This window comes from Netta rufina (assembly GCF_964035555.1).
Source record: "Netta rufina genome assembly, chromosome: 3".
NCBI lineage: Eukaryota > Metazoa > Chordata > Aves > Anseriformes > Anatidae > Netta > Netta rufina.
In genome coordinates, this window is record NC_140125.1 from 59,742,703 (window position 1) to 59,761,623 (window position 18,921).

Sequence of the window (18,921 nt, forward strand, 5' to 3'; positions counted from 1 at the left end):
TGCTTTGTTTTAACCTATTTAGTCTGTGTGATTTAATCAGAACAAGCCATTTTTTTTATTCTGAGAGATTTCAGAGACTCAGTTGATTTCCTGACTGCAACCATACTACAAAGATGGTGTAGGCTTATTTTTCATTATAAGAGAAAAAAGTATTGAAGTTACTTTAACAATGAGACTCTCAAGAGGATTCTAAAACTTTTAAACATCTATGATAGTTCTATCAGTAGCTGAGTATCTTGCCTCTTACTAAAAGAGCTTTTTGTAGCTCCTTTCTTACTTAAAATTCAAGTGACTAGAAGATTCTTGGTAAAAGTTTTAGAGGAACCAAAGCAATCAGTATGAAATGGAAAATACATTATTTTTTTAGGATTAAAGGTTAAGAGCAGAGGAAATTTCATCTCTAGGGGGAAGAGATCTGGTAAGAGTCCGCCCTTCTTTTCAAGGGCAATGCAAACCTCACAGTAGTACCCTTAAATAAAAAATGTGTGAAGTAGTGAATCTGAGTTCTGTTTGACAGAGTAGCTCTTAGATTGCTGGTAGAAAGTAAGTTTTAAGAGGTAGGCAAGCAGATACTCGGTTATTGCTAAAATATTGTAAATGCTTTGCAAATGTATTAAAATTTGCATTGGTATGTTCCCACATGCTTATGATAAAGATTAATTAAGTTATATTGGTAAGCTGCATTGTAGTTGAACAAATTCTTTCAGGGCCCAATGCAACTCAAATCAACTGAATATAGGATAATTACACTGGTGGAGCAAAGTTAATTACAACTTGCTATCAGCCAAGACCTTCTTTTACAAAACTGACTTTATATATCCAGCTAGAGACTGTAATACTTTCTCCTGAAAATCAAATCAGACTTTAAGAGCTTTGGAAAAGTTCTCTGACTAAATATACTACCAAACATTAACTATACTAAAATAAGAGTTAAACATTAAGTGCTGAGTTCTTGATCTAACATAATGGAACTTCTGATTCTTCAGCTGTACGCTGTGCATGCTTGCTCCTCAGCATTTTCTCTCCAGCTTGAGTTAGGTCAAAGTCCTCAAGGTTTTAGTGCTGTGAAAAAATTTCTGGTATTACTGCAGGCACCAGTCTAACTGTTGACTCTTGTAGTTGTCATCAACAAATGAGTTGTTTGAAAAAGCTTTGCAGCTTTGGATCAACTGCCATTCCAGGCAGTTTGCATCCCAGTTACTTTAAAAAACATTGGTTACTCTTTTATTTTTTTCTAGCTCGCAGTTGAATTTTAGACTCCAGTTGCCAGGTTCAGTTAGTGTAAGCTCACAGAGTATATGGGACAAGTTGTCACCTTCAAACTACAAAATAAAGGAACACCATAAAAATCTACCTGGATACTCCGTGCTTCACATTTTCATCTCTATTCACATTCTCATCTCTACAATCCACTGATCTCTTCTTTCTCGTTTCAGACATCTTTTCCATCCAATTTCAATGTTGAGCATTTAGTTCTGAGAGCTTAAAAAATTGAAAAGCCTATTAAATTTTTGTTGAAAGCAGTCTAGTGTCATATTAGCTTTGACACAGATACGGAGAGTTGCTTTTGAGTTCACGACTGTTTCAGATACTTAGATAGCTCTAGTAATAGTTCAGGTTGTTGAACTGTAGCTTTTAGTAAATATTTTGAAAGTATTTGTAAGACTTATACAAGTCTTAAAGACAGGTATTTTAGATTCAGCTAGTGGGAGATTTATCCTAGATAGTTATTTGTATTGTGGGCACTCTTAAATCTCTCACAGTTAGGTACAGTCCAGTAGACGTGAAATATATGTAACTTGTTATTAACCAGGGAGTTAACAGTAACTAGCTTCTGGCTTCATCTCAAGATGAAGCATGAATAGCATGTTCCCTGGTTTAGTCAGGTGTTGATACTCATTTATCTGTGCCCAGCTATGGACCCTGAGGACAAATAATAAATGCCCTGCAGTGTGTTTTTGGACGACTGGAATAAGATGTAAATTCAGGATTCATCTCTTGAATATATAAAAAAAAAAAACATATATATTCATGTGTTTGTTTAGTTGTAATGTATATGCTGTATGCCTTTACGAAAGTGTTGAAAAATTGAGAAAAGAGATTTCTGTGATTAAACAGTCTGTTTGCCAGTGTAGCCAGTAATGTTGAAGCCACTAGCCAAGTAAAGTTTAAAGGGTAGTGGTAGTTTTAAAATAAAAATAAACTGCGTATTTCGTGAAAATGAGCAGCCGTGTAAAGGCAAGAGGCCAAATCAGGGAAAAGGCTGGCAGAATTTGGCAGTTAAATTTTTCACCTAGTAAAATTTGACTAAACACATCTGTGTAGCTCCATACTACTTGCAGTGGTGCTTCCTCACGGAGGGGTGGAGTGCCACTGAGTAAGTTGACTCCTACAATAAGCAAGATGGAACATTTAGGAAGGGAAAGCTCTACATCCTCCCTAAAAAGGTGTAGTTTTGGATTAAAAAAAAAAAAAAAAAGCTGAATGACATCCCATGGGTCTTTGCCTTTGTTGGCAAGTCTGGAATGAGAAGTAAGGCCCTGTCTCTGCAAGGTATCACACATGAAGGCTCTTATAAATTCAGTGGGTCTTTTCCAGATTTTATTTAATTAATTTCAGCTGACTGAAAACAGCTCTTTAGGAATTTCCATAAAGAGCTATTTCTGAAATACTGTTTTGGACTAGTTTTATATACAGGCTATTAATTTAATATCTCTTCATGTAGAGGAGTGCATGAGATGGGGTTGACTAACACCATATACCATGTCCTGTATCATCTGGAAACATTCACATTGATTTGTCTCTAGAGCTGGGACAAGAGTATTAATTTATTTTCATGACTATACTAACATTTTTGTCATTCTGAGTGCTAAAAATCTTGTTTGAAAATAGGCTAATATGTTATTTTACCAAGATATAACAAGTTCAGCATTCCTGTTGTGATTTGACATCTAGTTTTCTGGATCACATTAACTTTATGTACTTTGGTACTTCATTGATCCAGTTGTATTTTGATTTACTAAGCATGAGGACTCTTGACAACTGTATATTGATAAAGCATGCCTATATCTTGTAAAACTGTTCAGAGATTGACTTATTTGCTTTTAACAATCAACAGTATGTTTGAATTTAATTCTTTGCCTTGACAGTGATCTAGATTTGTAAAAATACTCTTACAGAATAGAATCACTTCTCAGGGGTTGCACTGGCAAGCTGAACTGGTGTGATTGGAGTACTCTGCTCAGCATTCATTTATCTGAGACTTTGTAAGAAAATCAGTGCTTACTAAATACATTTGACACTGGGCAACTACAAAGCTGAGGAACCTTTCTGTAGATTTTATAATCACAAACAGGTGGCACTGATGGAATCTCTACAGTATTTGGCTAACCAGTTTTTTTAACTTGTATGACTTTCACTGGCAAACTCCAACATAATTTCCGAGTTGACTGTGCACCTGTATCTTCATTACGAAATGTAAAAAGATTAATAATCTGACAATAAACTTGGTTGCACAACAATATCAGACTGAAATAGAAAGTTTTTTTTTTTATGTATTGGTGTGGTTTCTTAGTCAAGTACTGCCCAGTGCAAATACAGTACTTCCCAGTGCAACATCCGAACTACTATGCTAAGTCCTCCTCAGTGATCTTTTACTCCCATCTTTCTCATCATGCTGACTTCTCTCCTCTGTCTGTTCAGCAGTGGGAGACATTTAGCGAACGCTCTTCAAGCTCACAAACTCTGACCCAATTTGATTCTAACATTGCACCAGCTGATCCTGTAAGTCAATCACTTAGCTTGCTTGTTTGAAATTAATTTTATTAACACTGAATTTCCATTCATTGTATATAGCTGTTATGCATGATTCCATGAACTGCTTTTTTGGGAATGGTGGCAGGCTTATTAATTATTTTTGCTGATTTTTGGGAAAGAAGTTTTCTGGTACTGCTTAAGATTAATATCTGAGTGCAGTGAATGTTAATTTTCTTTGTATAGATGGAATACAACACTGCTATCAAAACCTGTAGTAGACAAAGCATTTAATATATTTTGAAAATGAGTTAACTCAAGGGCCACTCTCAGTGATAAATTAGTCCCCGTTTCAGGTTCTTTCTTCAGTACCTCTTTGAAGCTGCAGATCTTTATTTGCACAAAATCTTAGGAGCTAATAATGCCAACTTAACTGAAAACGCTATCAGGCTTTAATGGAAGTAACATTTCATACTCCTAATGTTTTCAGTGACTTGGTTATTAATTGGGCTTTTAGTATTTCTCCAGCAAAAGCTGTGCTGTTTTAATTTTACTTAGCGAGGAGTGCCCTGAATGATGATGTACTTACATATCTTGTCCAGCTTTGGAGCCAGAAATCTACTACGTTGTTTCATGTTCCGCTGGTTTTAAACTTCAGGACATATAACACGGAAGTGATTCTGAAGTGCATTAAAATTACTTTAGAATTTAGCTGCTACTTTTCCTACTGCTTTTCTTACATATTCAGTTACCTCTATGTCACTGTCCACTGTTATTTATTATATAGCAAAATCTAATAGGTGCACATAATAGGCATTTAACTGCTTTTAATATTAAACACACCCCTTTTGAAAAGATAATATTTACAAAAATTGCATATATATGCAAGTATAGTACATACACACAAATATATACTTCTTATTAGTACTCCAGTCTGAGACATCACTGATATTTATGTGCAAATAGCATTTCTAGATGCTGGAAGCTAGAACTCAAACTGCACTGTCTCCAGTGTGCAGAATTGCCTGGAATACTTAAAATGTCACTTAGTTAAAAAAGCAGCCTCTTTTCATCTCCAAGATAGACCTTTTAGGGTTAAATGTGCTATATTTTTTAAATTGTTTTTGAAATCAGTTAGTGGTTGTTTCTCTTTGTATATAGGTACTTAACAATGTAGAGCAATTGCTGTCTTGTTTCCACAACAAGGTAGTAATATATTCCTGCACATAATTATTAAATGACAGAAATTTGAATTTCAAAATTTTCCCACGTGCAGTTAACTTTAAAAGTGGAATTGTGATGTGTGGAAACCTCATATCTAGCCATATACTTGTGTGTGTGTGTATACATGTGTACATAAATATAAATTCAATGGAAATTTATACTGGTTAATGCCTTTGTTTGTACTCAATTCTTGTAGTTGAGAGCGTTTTTAAAGAACAGCAAGCATCTTTGATGCTTGGTAACTGTGTCTTCTTACAGTAAGCAGAAATGAGAGCAAATTTTCACTAACAGCATTCAGGCTTCTTATTTTAATGGTTTCAGCAGTGGTGCAGTGATTTTTTTTCAACTACTGATGCTCTCCCAAGGGAGAGAAGTAGCTTTCTTGAGTATTTATTAATAATGATCTAAAGAGTAAGTTCATAGACCAATTATTTTTTCTTACAATTGGAAAAGCAGCTTCATTGGAGAAAAAAGATGAATAGAAAACGTTTTTAAAAACACATTCATCTCCTGGTATATTAACATAATGGCCCTATTATAAGGGAAAGTTGGTAGCATGTTAAGTTGCTTTCTGTAAAATTAGATTATTGATCTTTATTAGTACTTTACGTATAAATCCATTTAATCAAGACAAATTATTTTTGTAGTAGCTGCACATTAAAGCAGAGGGCTGAAGTAACTGCAGCAAGTGATTTTTGCATGATAATCGCGCTACAGGGGAGAAAAATGCAATATATCTTAATGTATTCCTAGAAGCCTCATGTGACAAGTGTTTGAGCTATATCTAAAAATGTGGTCTTAAAAGTTTATATTTGTGTCGAGTAGCGCAAATCAGTTTAAACAGTTCTACAAATGAATGATGTAAATGTACTATTCTTGGTGAAAGTAATCTACTTGACCAGTCAAAACCAGATTAAGCACCTGATACCACAGCAATTTTGAAACTTGATGTCTTTTCTAGGGACAGAATATAATCTATTTTTTTATGCTGTCATTGTTCCCTCCATTCATGTATTCTGAATAGAGATGACAGAAAAAATCTCACATGAGTATGACTATCTTAAGTTGTGGACAAAACAAAATTTGTGAGATATTTAAAGCTATCTGCACTTAGTTTAGTATCCTATCCAAGTGAAAAAGGCTGTCTATAAATTACACTAAAATGGAGTCACTAGTCTGAATAGCAAAGAAGATGCTGAAGTGTGAAGTCAACATCTATCTAAAGATGCATTCTGTTGGGCTTAGTATACTAAAATTTCAAAGATTTTTACCACTTTAAAGAAGACTGAAACTATTTGTCTTAAAATACTACAAAGTACCTATTTTACTGGGAATTAGTCATACCATATTAAAGGGAAGTAATTTTCTGAGGCATCATAAATAAAGCTTAGGAGTAGGGTTTTCAAGGTTTGTTTTTTTTTTTTTTTTTTTGAAGATGCACTTGATGAACAGATTTCAGTATGCCAAAAATTATGGAAAGCTGTCAAAATTGGGGTCCTGTTTACAATAGTCATGGTTATCTAGCAAAACATTTTGAATGTGCTTTAAGTAGAATGTTAGGTTACAGTTTATAAATGGTTAAAGGAACTTCAGCTCATACAGCTTTGGTTTTATAGGTATGTTAAATTCCCTAGAACTGTGTAAAATTAGACTTCAGGATTTTTGTTTAGAAATGACTTCTCACATGGTGTCGGACTCTTAAGGGAACAATGTAAAACTAGGTTAACACCACTTACTCCATCTACTCCACAGGATACTGCAATTGTGCACCCAGTTCCCATAAGAATGACTCCAAGCAAAATCCACATGCAGGAAATGGAGCTCAAAAGAACTGGAAGTGGTATGATGTTTTCCCTTGCTAATCAGGAAAGTGTTGTACACTTAGAGTTGAGTTTGCTTCCTTAAATATCCTGACTTATTTTTTTCTACTTGAAAATATCTTGAGTTGTAACCAGCATAACAATTCATGAAAATTTCTGAGTTAGGAATTTGAGTATTGTTCAGATAGATGCAGAGTTTGAATTAGCCATTTGCTACAGTGAGGATTTCACCATCTGTAGAAGACTATTGCTTGGAGTAATAAAGAAGCATTATGGTATATGTTTGATTTGGGCCTCAAGAATGTATAGGTTTCCTTATTAAACTCTGGAGGTGGCTGTGAAGATGGGGAACATAGCCTGCTTTGGTAAATCCTGTATTTAACAGGAAATTGAGCTTTGAAGAGACAACTTACACTGCTGTGGTCAAAAATACTGTTTATTCTTTTGAAACCTAATAGCATTTGAAAGTTATCTGTAAACCTACTTTATACTCTGGTCAAGAATAAACAAGGTTGTCTGATAATTTTCCCTGAACAATGGAGTCCACAGTCTCAATTTGTAGACACATACTAATGTCAGTATTTCCTAAAGTAATGTACAGCATTCAGCATATGAGAATAGAGAACTATTCTCAACATGCTTCTTTTAATATTTCCTTGGCCTTGTAAATAGATCAAGATTCACAACTCTCAATCCTGAGAAATGCACACAAAGTGTAAATTTCAAAGTTAACGCTTCTGATGTCTCAATTATTTTAAAGTACAACAGTTCTAGTCTTCAGTATAGCACTTCAGATAAGGGCACAGAAAGCTACTGTGAAGCTTTAACCTCATAAGTAAAAGCTAGTTTGATTATATCTGTTTATTTAGACTGATTTTTTTTTTTCTGTCCAGATCATACTAACCCTACTAGCCCACTACTTGTGAAACCACCTGATCTCCCGGAAGAAAACAAAATGAGTTCATCTGTAAAATATACACCTGGAAATACAGTTAGTAAGTATCAAATACCTTCTGATCTTGTTTTTATGTTAAGCAAAATGTAGATATATTCAGTGGATGAAATGCTCTAAAATGAGATAAACATATCCTGAGAATAGAGATGTTTCTGATATGATGTATTAGAAATAGTGTTAAGAAGGTTCTGCTAATGTCACTGTAGATATTTTCCTGCATTTGTGTTCAAAAATGTTCATTTTTTATCAATTCTTTCTTTGCTTTCTATTTTAATTTTAGGATGAGAAATTGAAATGTATGGAAAGTGGAATTGACTAAGTATCATTTAATTCTGATTTCCTCAGAACCTTATAACTTTTTTTGATGAATGAAAACCTCTTGACAATAAAATTTTCAGACAGTTACCTGTTTTAGGTACTAAACAAAATTTTAGATACAGTTTTTTAGATATAGCTTTTCAAGTGTTTATTTGCTTATAATAGCCTCCTTGATTTTCAGCATCTCCTGTGTCCAAAAAGTTTGGCATTATTTTGGTTTCATTAGTCATAGAGGTCCCAGATTACAAGTAGCCTGAATGAGTTATTCAGCTCCAAAACAGACTTGTTTTGGAGATAGTTTTCCTGTTCTCTTTTAGCTGGGAACATGTTTCAGTAAAAATAAAGTTTGAAGAACTCATTACTTTAAATCCTTCACTGTGCCACATTAAGGCAGAAGAATTTCAGTTGTAATATAAATGACAAAAATGCACCTTCTGAATTGCTCTTTTTTTTCATGAACTGGTCCAATGACACCCTTTTCTTCCATGGTAATTTCTTGGGCCTGCGTTGTTCTTTCAAAGCACAGTTCCATTTTCAGTAGGAAGCCCTCTGATGCAAAAGAAAGAATAAGCAAATACAGTCTTGCAGTAGAAAAGTTACTATGATATGCAGGATCTAAGTTCTGAGACTCCTTTCATACTCCATTACCTGAGTATAGTTTAACCTTTGTAATTGTACAATTACTTCTGTAATTTTTGTTACACCAGGAAGGATTCTTCCCTGAGAGGAAGACTGAAATACAACAAACCTGGTTTTGGCATAACAAAGGCCACTCTGTAGTTTCTCAAACTGAGTTAAGGGATGCCCATTCTTTTACTGAAAGAAATGGCTATTGTCAGTTCTGTAAGCGTGGTTGTGGTTAACACCATTTGGGTGAAACCTGAAGAAATTGTTTAACGTAAGCTACCCCTAGAAACTGAATTTCTGATACTTCTTTGTATTGAAAATCTGATACTTTTTTGTCAATCCCAAGATTTTCTTTTGCAGATTTACTGTCCTGATAGTTAATTTTTTCAAGGTTCTCTGGAGTCATGCATTAATACTATCTCACTAACTTCTGTGCTAAGTTAGTGACAAAGTCTGTAATGTATTTCCTTCAGTTACTGGGCTGATCTCATTTTTCAGTGTTTGCTTTATTTGCTTATTGGTGTTTATCTGTGCCAGAATCCATTTAAAAATAAGTTTCAATCATATTTTGAAGAAGTATTTTTCTGTTTTTTTTAAATATTACTGTTTTGGAAATGTTTTCTTATAAATGGATATTCTTAAATAAGAATATTCTGTTGCTAGGTTCACATTCGTTTTCTAGCATTGTACAGAAGAGTACAGATTTTTCAGTGGTTTATTGATCAAAATTTAAATGAACATTAGTTGTTTTACTTCACTTACTCTGCTGTTCACGGATCAAGATATTAAAATAGTATTTGAAGTTGAGAAATCGATGGAGATTTATGAGCATCAGCTTGGTATTGAGAGAGTTCTATTTTGTCTCAATTTTTCAGTTATTGCATCAAGAGTAATTTAGCGTAGAAGTGATTAGTTTGTAAAGAGCACCTCAAACTTAATCCAGGAAGCAAGGAAAAGCTTTGCATCATATAAGAAAAGTCATTAGGCATAGACACTGCGCTGTCATTTTTCTTTGCAAGTGAAGTGTTTTGGAACAAAGGAGAAAAGAATAAAAAAGCTTAGTGATAACTGGAGAAACTAATTCATCTGATTGCCTGGCACCCACAGTGTTGAAACTGTTGCTATGCAAGTAAAAATAAAAGCAGCAAAAATAATTACTGTTTTCACAGTTTGTTTTAACTTTAAAGCAACATACTACTTCAGTATGTCATAAAGGACAAGTTTGTGAATGTTATTTTAAAATCCTGTTAAATTACGTAAACAAGATAATGGAATACTGCAGTCAGAAGGGAAAGATAGTCTAAATTAACTCCCTTCATAATGAAATACCAGCAAAGCTGGAGACTAACTTGCACTACTAGCATGGAAGAGCAGAAACCACTCTTGAGAAAAATAACACTGCAGAAGTCCCTGTATCATTCCTGATAGGAACTTTACCTCATTATCATACTTAAGTAACTGGTAATGCTCACAAAGGATTCCCTTCTATTTAAGATTGTGTTCAGGTACATGAGTTAGGACTAGCCAATATGTGAAGATTACATTTGCTGAGTGACTAATCCTTTGCATTATGTAACCATTAAAATTGTTTACTCCAAATAGCTTTGAAATCACTTCAGAAATACTCCTTATACTGGAAGTGGAAACCCAGTAGTTTCATATTGAAATGATGTAAAACTTCTTGGTCCAGAAGGTCTTGCTCTTCCCTCCTTAGAAGTGGTATTGATTACACACATTTTACTAGGTTATATTACATGAATGGCTCCAAAAATACATACACTAGTAGAGATGTCTGGAGAAAGATCACTTCATTAACTGCATAGCTGACTTCTGCTTTAAGCTTAATTTTCTCAGTTGATCCTTGGAAACTTAAATACCATCACATAGCCACAAATTCTCTGTTGTTTTTTTTAAGACTGTATCTAGGTATTTTTTTTAATTTTCTTTAGATCTCATTCAAAATAACTTCTAATCTGAAATTAAGGTAAAATAATGTATTATTCAATTTGCTGTGCATGGTGAAGGTGTCAAGCCAATTTCACTAGATCAGTGTACCTCCAATTTCAAGTAAAAAAGGAACAGGTAAGAAGGTGCCTTAATGAATAGGAAAGTAGCTGTGCAGGATTCTCATGTCTGGGTTTGTTCCATGCATCTTGACACTTTTGAAAACTTCATTGTCCTCAGACGTTAAAGTAATTGTTTGAGACTAAGTAATCCAGAAAAATTATTATAGTCTTATGTAGAATTTTCTCTTTACCAGTAGCTGATGGCGTGAGTCACGTTTTTTCCTGTTGTTTACCCACCCTACATTGTGCTTCACCAGGTGTTCTGGAATCATCCCAAATTAATCTTTGACAGCCATTTTTCTGTCAACATTCGTTCCATGCCAATTTTGTGATTTAGATGAGACTAATTTCTGATGAGAATAGTTGGCTTTAGACAGCTTTTAAGGCTAAGGGTGAGCTTAAGAAAACTGTCTGAACAATGCTGTAATAGAATCTTTCATTTTTATAGGTAGGCTTAACCAAAAGATGAACAGTTAAAAATAAATAAATATTTATTTTTATATATAAATAATATATATATTTAGTCCAAAACAGAGCTGACTACTAGCCTTGAAGGTACAGAAGTTACAGTAGTAACAAAACTATATAGTTTTTCTGTGTACTATACGTATCTTTTGCTTTGCCTGACTTCTAAGGTTAGTGACAGACTTTTGGTGCTTTTACAATCACATGTTCTACTTGTTCATTTTTCTGGGTGTCCTTTACTTCTGTTGGCTAAATTGTTACAGTGTTGGAATGTCAAGTTGTTTTAGAGCTATGCTCGGGAAATTTACATTTAATATTTTAAATACAATATATTAGCTGTATCTGTTGGAATACATTGTGCAAAGTGAATATGAAACTTTGTACTTCCTTTTACCAGCAGATGGTTACAGCAGTTCGGACTCCTATACTTCAGATCCAGAGCAAATTGGAAGCAGTGTAACGCGGCAACGGTCAGTAGAGTAACAACTGAAAAAATAAGAATTGATTAAAGAAGCCTGTTCTGAGCTTCTGTTTGTTTGTTTTTGTTTTTTTTGTGTTTTTTTTTTTGACAGCTTGCTTATGAAATGGCAGCCAGATAAACTATTACTTCAGTAGTCGGAAATGTGGAAGCAGTCTGTATTTTAACATATTAAAATGTATGCTGTTCATGTTAATGTGGAAAGCATAAATTTAAAAAAAAAAAAAGTGCAATCTAAAGAGTTGTTTGGGATTAGCCAGGTGCAGTCTGAAATCTTGAAAATACTTTCTCCTTAAATACAAGGGAATGTAAACACAGGTGATCATAATGTTGCTTGAAACCAATTTTTTGGTATCTTTAAAAACATCCATTAGGCATTAATGGAGAAGAACCTTGTGATTATGTACTGCAAGAGGTGTTTTTTTTTTGTTTGTTTGTTTGTTTGTTTGTTTTTTAAATCCTGGCAGTAACTTGATCTGTTTTGATAATGGGCTTCTATAAAATGAAAGCCAGGTACAGTCCCAACACAAATTAAGGGGCTGGGTGAAGTTATGCAATCATATAACCAGCAACTGCATTGTATGACATAAGAGAATGTGCTGTACCAGCTGGTGCTAATTGTCCCCATTAAATCTGTGCCTGAATAGGATAAAAACCAGCTATGCCATTAAACACCTTACAATTCATTTCAGAGGTGAGTTTCAAAACAAAAATAATTGGAGTGACTTCAGTACCAAAGAAAGATTTGCAGTTACCTTTCAGTACAGCAGCTTGAAAACTTTTCTACCCCATTGTTATTTAATGGGGAAAATGGACTCTGTCCTGCTTTTGTATATTTTTACACTATCAAGATGATGGCTTGTTGTTTGTTTTCCATGTTCTTTTCATCTCTGATTTTGGGTTGGGTTCTCTTGCTGATTTGTGTAGATGAGTGGAGCTTTCTGATGAGCTGCCACTTTCTGGCATGGGTATTTTCGATCTAGAACTGACAAATCTGGCCATGTCCACGCCCAGTTCTACTTCCTTCCATTTATATCTTTATACCAATTGCAACTTTATCTATAAAGATGACATTGTCCTTAATGCTACCCTAAGTCCAGAGTACTTTTTGTATTTTCAAAAAGTAAAACCAAGGCTGTGTCAGATAATGATACTTACGTGACACTGTGTCAGGAGTGTTTGAAAACCTCTCTCCCTTCTTTTTATCCTACTTGTGCCCTTAATTCTTCATTGTCTGGAAGTTTACACAATTTACAGAAGTATCCTTCTGGAGAGTACATTAAGAAAGCATTTTTTTCTACTGAGATAACTTGATTTTCTGCCTGACTTAATATGATCAGGAATTTCAAGTTTTGCATGAAGCCTATGGGAACCTCCAGTACCTGTTTCCTCTCCTAGTTCTATCTCACTTATAGAAAAATGTTACAGAAGTCAGTCATTCAGAGAAGATTTTATCGCTTACGTATGAGTTGAATAAAATTGTAGCTGTATCATATGAGTGATTTAATAAACTGTCTTGCTCAAGATGGAGCAAGGAAGTTTAAGCAAACTTTTTTTAAATGGAAGCTGCACAAAAATATTGTATGCAATAAATCCCAGTATCCCACTCAAGTTCCTCATGGCTTTCTAAAGTGCGTGTTTGATGAACTTGCAACATACATCCACTAGATGGTGATCATACATAAGAATAAGTTAAAATTTCTGAAGATGCTACCAAGTGTAGAGATTGGGAAAATTTCTAGCAAAGAACTAGAATCTTGTATGCTGTGATGCTCCTTAAACCTTATATATCTGCAGGCAGATCCAACAGAAACATACTCTTCTTCAATGACATTAAACTTATGTTTAATTAGGATGTTGAGTACATTTTACATACTTTGAAAATCAAAGTGACTACCACCTGGATGAAATTACCATATTTAAGATTCTGTACTCCTGAACTATCATCGTTTGGGTTGTTTATGAGAAACTATTGGTTTCCTAAAGATAAATTACTAGTAGTAATATAAGAATAATCTAGAAAATGGAGATTTAAGTATAAATAGAAAAACAATCTTGAAATCAAAGGATACTAGAAGTTTAAAACTGATTTTGCACTCTTCAAAATCAATGGTAATCATCAGGCTCTTTTTCATCCGTCAACCTTTACTTGTTAATTAAATGTTTAGAATAAATTCTGAATTTTAGTTTTGTTGTGGCTCTAAAGTGATTTTAGGCAGCTTTATGTTTTGCAGATCACATTCAGGAACGTCTCCAGATAACACTGCGCCACCACCACCCCCGCCAAGGCCTCATCCTTCTCATTCTCGATCGTCATCTTTAGATATGAACAGATCCTTTTCAGTTACCCCAGGTCAATACCTAGTATATCTTATTTTTTAGCACATACTTCTGACGCAGACCATTTCTTCTTTTTTACTCTGAAGAGGGATTTAGAATAAGTTTTTAAAACACTGCTTCTGAATGAAAAAGCTGAAAATATTGCTACTCTTAGCTTGTATTGAAATCTTTACAATGCTTTGCTTTAAACAAGTAACTTAAGACTAAATTTGAATCATAGAAGTGATGCCATTGTAGCCCTTTGGACAAATGGGAGAAGTGAAGTCTGGAAATAACATTTTGGTAGTGTATCCATGTGCAGTGGATAGCTTCTGCCAGTAAATTTTCAAGAGGAGTTATTTTGGTATTGGATATGTTAAAGATGAGTGTTAAGCGTCTCAATGAAATGATTAAAGGTCATTTTTGGTACTGTTGTTAAGAGTTCTTATTGTACTTATGATTTGTCAGTACATTTCAGCTTGGGATCACAAGAAAGGGGGAAATGTTAACAGTATATAATGGGAGTAAAAGAAAAAGCAGATCAGGAAAGTATGACTGAATACTTTGAACGGGAGCAGAGGACAAGACACATGCTCCGATTCCTTGTGTTTTTTTTTTTATTTGCAAATTTGAAAGTTGACATTACAGTAGTGGTTCTAAATGACTGATTTATATGTAGGCAAAGTTTGTATTTCTTCATTTTTTGACCAGTCAAAAAATTAGATACCGTGTAATTTGAAAAGTAACAACCTTAGCTATATGTGATTCCTCTTACAGGACAGCAACAGGCTGGAGTTGTTGCCTATCCTCCCGCAGTGCCTCCAAGACCACAGCCTTCGCAGGTGATGTCCCTTTTGAAAAGTCATACTCTAACCTGATGCACTGGACAGTACTATTTAGTACTATTTTTATCTAACTCCGAATTTTAACTTCCCTCTAAAATGAGCAGTAATAGCTGATCTTTTTTGAAACCACTGCGGTGTGAATGATGTGAAAGGTCAAACTTACAGCCAAATGTTAGCCTTTCCTGGATAAAGAATTGCTTCTGGTGGAACTATGTGAAAGAATTCAAGTAGAGGAAGAAGAACTGAACAGCTTTGGAGCTCTGAGTTGTAATAAAGAGAGAAATGTTACACTTTCACGCTTCTTTACCTGTGCCTGTATAGCCACTGGGAGATCTTCTACAGTTCTTCAAAATAAATGCTTTTGTTTACATCCATGACTTTAACCCAGTAACAGTTTTTAACAGAACATGTCTGCTCCAAAAGGCATGTTTCCACTACTTCCCTTGTCATAAACTTGGTCATTTTTACAGTCTTAATCTGAGTCAGTTCAGTTAGCTGATTTGGTAGAAAATCCTGCAAAAATTCTTTTTGTCTCAAACAGCTGAATCCTTCAACTGTTCTGCAGATCTGACATGGACAGGTAGAATCTCTTTTGAGTTGTTTTTCAGCAGCAATTATTTTTGAGCCATATGTAGAAGACCACAAACAACAGAAATAAGGCCTTGTAGTTACCCTGTTTTTCTATTTTGTTTGAAACTGATTTTGCAGTGGAAATATTTAATAGTGCTCTCCCGTATGCTTTCTCTGATAGGCAGCAATGTCTGAATTGGTGGTACAGTGTTTTCCTTTCTTGAAATATGTGTAACATCCATTTCCTGCTTGGCTTTCTGTTTTCATCAAACTTCTTGAAGTGAGCCAATTGATTCTCAAATTATTAGGAAGGAAAGAGGGTACGATGACAGACATTCCATAGAGTTTGATCACATCATGTTTTTTTCCCCTATAGGAACTAGATTAAGATGTCTAACTGAAACGTATGCGCTGTCCAGTGAGTCTAGATAGTCCTACCATGCGTCTTTGGTCTCATCCACAGGACTGAGCTTCCTTTTCCATTAACTGTTTCTGTTTTCCTAACCACACAGAGTGGTCTGTTTGTGTTTTAGACAAGATGCACTTCGTTCTACTGACAGGACATAAATCTTTGATTGAAAAAGCAAGTAATATTTAATGTTCTGTCACAAACTATTGTTTTGCAAGAGTCTGTATCGAGTAACTGTTGAGCATTGGGTAACTGTTAAGAGCATTGTTACTAAGTATTTTTGTTCCTTTATTGCAGGGTGCAGGTCCTCATGTGCATCGCCCAGTAGATGCTGAAGGCCTAATAGCTCATACCAGTACCTCACCTCAACAAATACCAGAGCAGCCAAATTTTGCAGACTTCAGTCAATTTGAGGTGTTTGCTGCATCAGCTGTAAACAAGGAGGAAGAAGATGAAATTGAAACACACTCAGAAGTCTTGCAGGTGAGTGGGAATGAAAATGTCAATTGTTTAATGCCACCAACAGTTCAGGAGATTTTGTTAAAACCTACTTTTGCTGTTTGAACCAGTGGTTTGTTTGTTTATTTGTTTTTGTGGTTGTGTGATGCCTGTCCCTTGCTAGAAAGCGCTTGTATTATGGATGGCTGTGCTTCTTTAAACACCAAACACCTAGGCAGAAGAACTTGCTTTCCTCTCAATTCTTCGTTGTAATTCAAAACATTTGGTAATTATTAGCATATATGGGCACAAACATAATTATTTGTACATTTAAGACATAGCACAGGCAAAACCTCTCTTCTGCTTATTCTTGCCAGCCTTCCAAATGACTTACCAAATAGTAAGTTTTAAAGTAGACAGTAGGTCCTAGTAAATGAAATAACTATCAAGTGTTTTAAACATCTTCTAAAACCCCAGTAATTTGGTTTTGTTCAATATCATTGGACAAACAGCTGAAGTGAATAGAGCTTTAACATATTTCTACAATAGATTGAGATGTTTACAGAGCCTCATTTCCTACTACATGACATAGGACAGCTGAAAAGCTGAGGTTTCCTGACTGTGTGCCTTTTTTGTGAGCTGCTTCCAGGTCAGAACAATGTGACCAAGATAGTTTTAGATGGTTTTGCTCCAAAGCATGTATTTTTACTGTATTCCAGCCTATGTCTCTAAAGACGACTTCAACTATTAATTGAAACGTTAACTGTGTTCTTATACAAGAAACACAGCATACTTCTGTTTATTCCAGTTGTTGCTGAATCAAGTGCTTGTTAAGCATTAATTTTTCTAAATGTAGTTTAATATCCCTTTAGGTCGAAAAGCCCTCTGATTCTGCAAGTTCTCTTAGAGTTGCCAAAGCAGATGGAAGAGTCGAAGAGAAATCATCTGCTAATGTCCCCTCTAGTGCGGTATGCAATATAAAATTGGAAGGAGAACACAGTTGTCTGATGTATATGAAATTTCACGCTTGTTTTGATTTATTACACCAACTTTATGCACTTAACCCAATTTTATTAGACCCATTATTTGTTTGAAATAGGCACATGTATGATGAATTACTGCATCATAAGGTGTTCGTGATTAGCATCACTCTCAAGACAGCAGAAAATTAAGATACTTGCAAGTGTTCAAATGCTTGAAATAGAACAAAGCTTTTCATGCAAATCTTTGTAACAGTAGCTCTTTTATGGTATAAAAACATAATTGTTAGAGGGAAAGGAAAGGGTGCACTCGTGTATTAGCAGTTGTCAGCTAGAGTTCTTATTTTTTTTTTTTTATCTATACAATAGGAAGATGCAGTTACATGTCCATCAGAAAACATGATTGTTAATTCAGTTAGCCAAGTAACTGGTTCTAGAAGTATGTAACACAAATTAGCATGTCATAAATCGAAGTTAAAAAGTGGTTTCTGAGAATTAATAGGCTGTTTTTTCCCCTTCAGGGTAAAGGCACTACCCCACTTGCTCCACCACCAAAGCCTATTCGTAGAAGATTAAAATCAGAAGATGAGCTAAGACCTGAAGCTGAGGAACATACACAGAAAACAGGTGTCATAGCTGCTGTTCTTGCTTCACAGCCATCTATTCCTAGGTAACCCAAGAAGTGTATAAATACATCTGTTATTGGGAAGTTTACATTTAAACAGCAATACACACTTTCTGTTCTAGGAACTGCAAGCAACTTCAATGTGTTTGAATTAAATTTATGTAACAGCTTAGGGAGTTTTGATTTTATGAGATCATCCCAAAGCCCCTGCTTACTGGGAGACCTTGTAGAGATCTTGAGTTTTGGAGTGTGAACTCCTAACTTCTGCGAGTATGTTGGAAACAAGTGGTGGAAGTATTAAGATGCATTACTTCATTTTAAGTAATAGTTACTATTAACAGTCCAAATTCTAGTCTTTCTGTCCCTAGCACAAAAGTAGGCTATTACATTAGTCTCTTTGAGGTAAATGAATGTGATGCTACTGTATGTTGGGACTTTGGAAAAGTAGTTACGAGAAGTTTCTAAAATGTGCTTCTTGCTGTTTCCTTGAAACCAAGTATATGTGACTTCTGCACAGACAAACAAGATTAATTGAACCAGGCAAAAGAGGGGAAATTAACACTACAACAAGTTCAAAATTCTGAAAAGAGTATTCTGTTCATTTTTTAAAAGTGTAAATGAAGTATTCAGTTAAGTAATGAAATGACTTAAAATACTTCTAATATATTTTCAGATCTGTTGGGAAGGACAAGAAGGCAATTCAGGCATCAATCAGACGTAACAAGGAAACCAACACTGTTTTGGCCAGATTGAATAGTGAACTTCAGCAGCAACTAAAGGTAATATAGTAATCTTTATTATTTAAAAAAAAAAAAAAAATCACAAGAAGGCAAGATGTCAGTGATGCACAATAGTTGGCATTTCTGCAAACCAATGATTAATAGAGGGGAAAGGAGTAGAAGATATCAGCATAAAATATTTAGTTGTTTTTATAGATCACAGAATATACCTAGTTTTGATAGAATTTTTGAAATTACAGAGGACACTTGTTACTACTAAATATGTTTTTCAATGCATTTATTTGCTTTT

General features: G+C 34.7%; 1 protein-coding gene across 7 annotated transcripts in view; it reads left to right on the forward strand.

Moving 5' to 3' along the window:
* Positions 1 to 18,921, forward strand: part of REPS1 (RALBP1 associated Eps domain containing 1) — a 65,456-nt gene that overhangs the window by 44,354 nt on the left and 2,181 nt on the right. For 4 of the 7 annotated variants that reach the window (XM_084283700.1, XM_084283701.1, XM_084283703.1 and 1 more), the window contains exons 10-19: positions 3,703 to 3,783; positions 6,730 to 6,817; positions 7,691 to 7,792; positions 11,626 to 11,698; positions 13,941 to 14,059; positions 14,803 to 14,867; positions 16,147 to 16,332; positions 17,160 to 17,255; positions 17,789 to 17,937; positions 18,566 to 18,671. In XM_084283700.1, coding sequence (XP_084139826.1) covers positions 3,703 to 3,783; positions 6,730 to 6,817; positions 7,691 to 7,792; positions 11,626 to 11,698; positions 13,941 to 14,059; positions 14,803 to 14,867; positions 16,147 to 16,332; positions 17,160 to 17,255; positions 17,789 to 17,937; positions 18,566 to 18,671 — 1,065 coding nt within the window. The remainder of the gene's footprint in view (positions 1 to 3,702; positions 3,784 to 6,729; positions 6,818 to 7,690; positions 7,793 to 11,625; positions 11,699 to 13,940; positions 14,060 to 14,802; positions 14,868 to 16,146; positions 16,333 to 17,159; positions 17,256 to 17,788; positions 17,938 to 18,565; positions 18,672 to 18,921) is intronic. The other 3 variants (XM_084283705.1, XM_084283702.1, XM_084283704.1) reach the window with 3 other exon arrangements.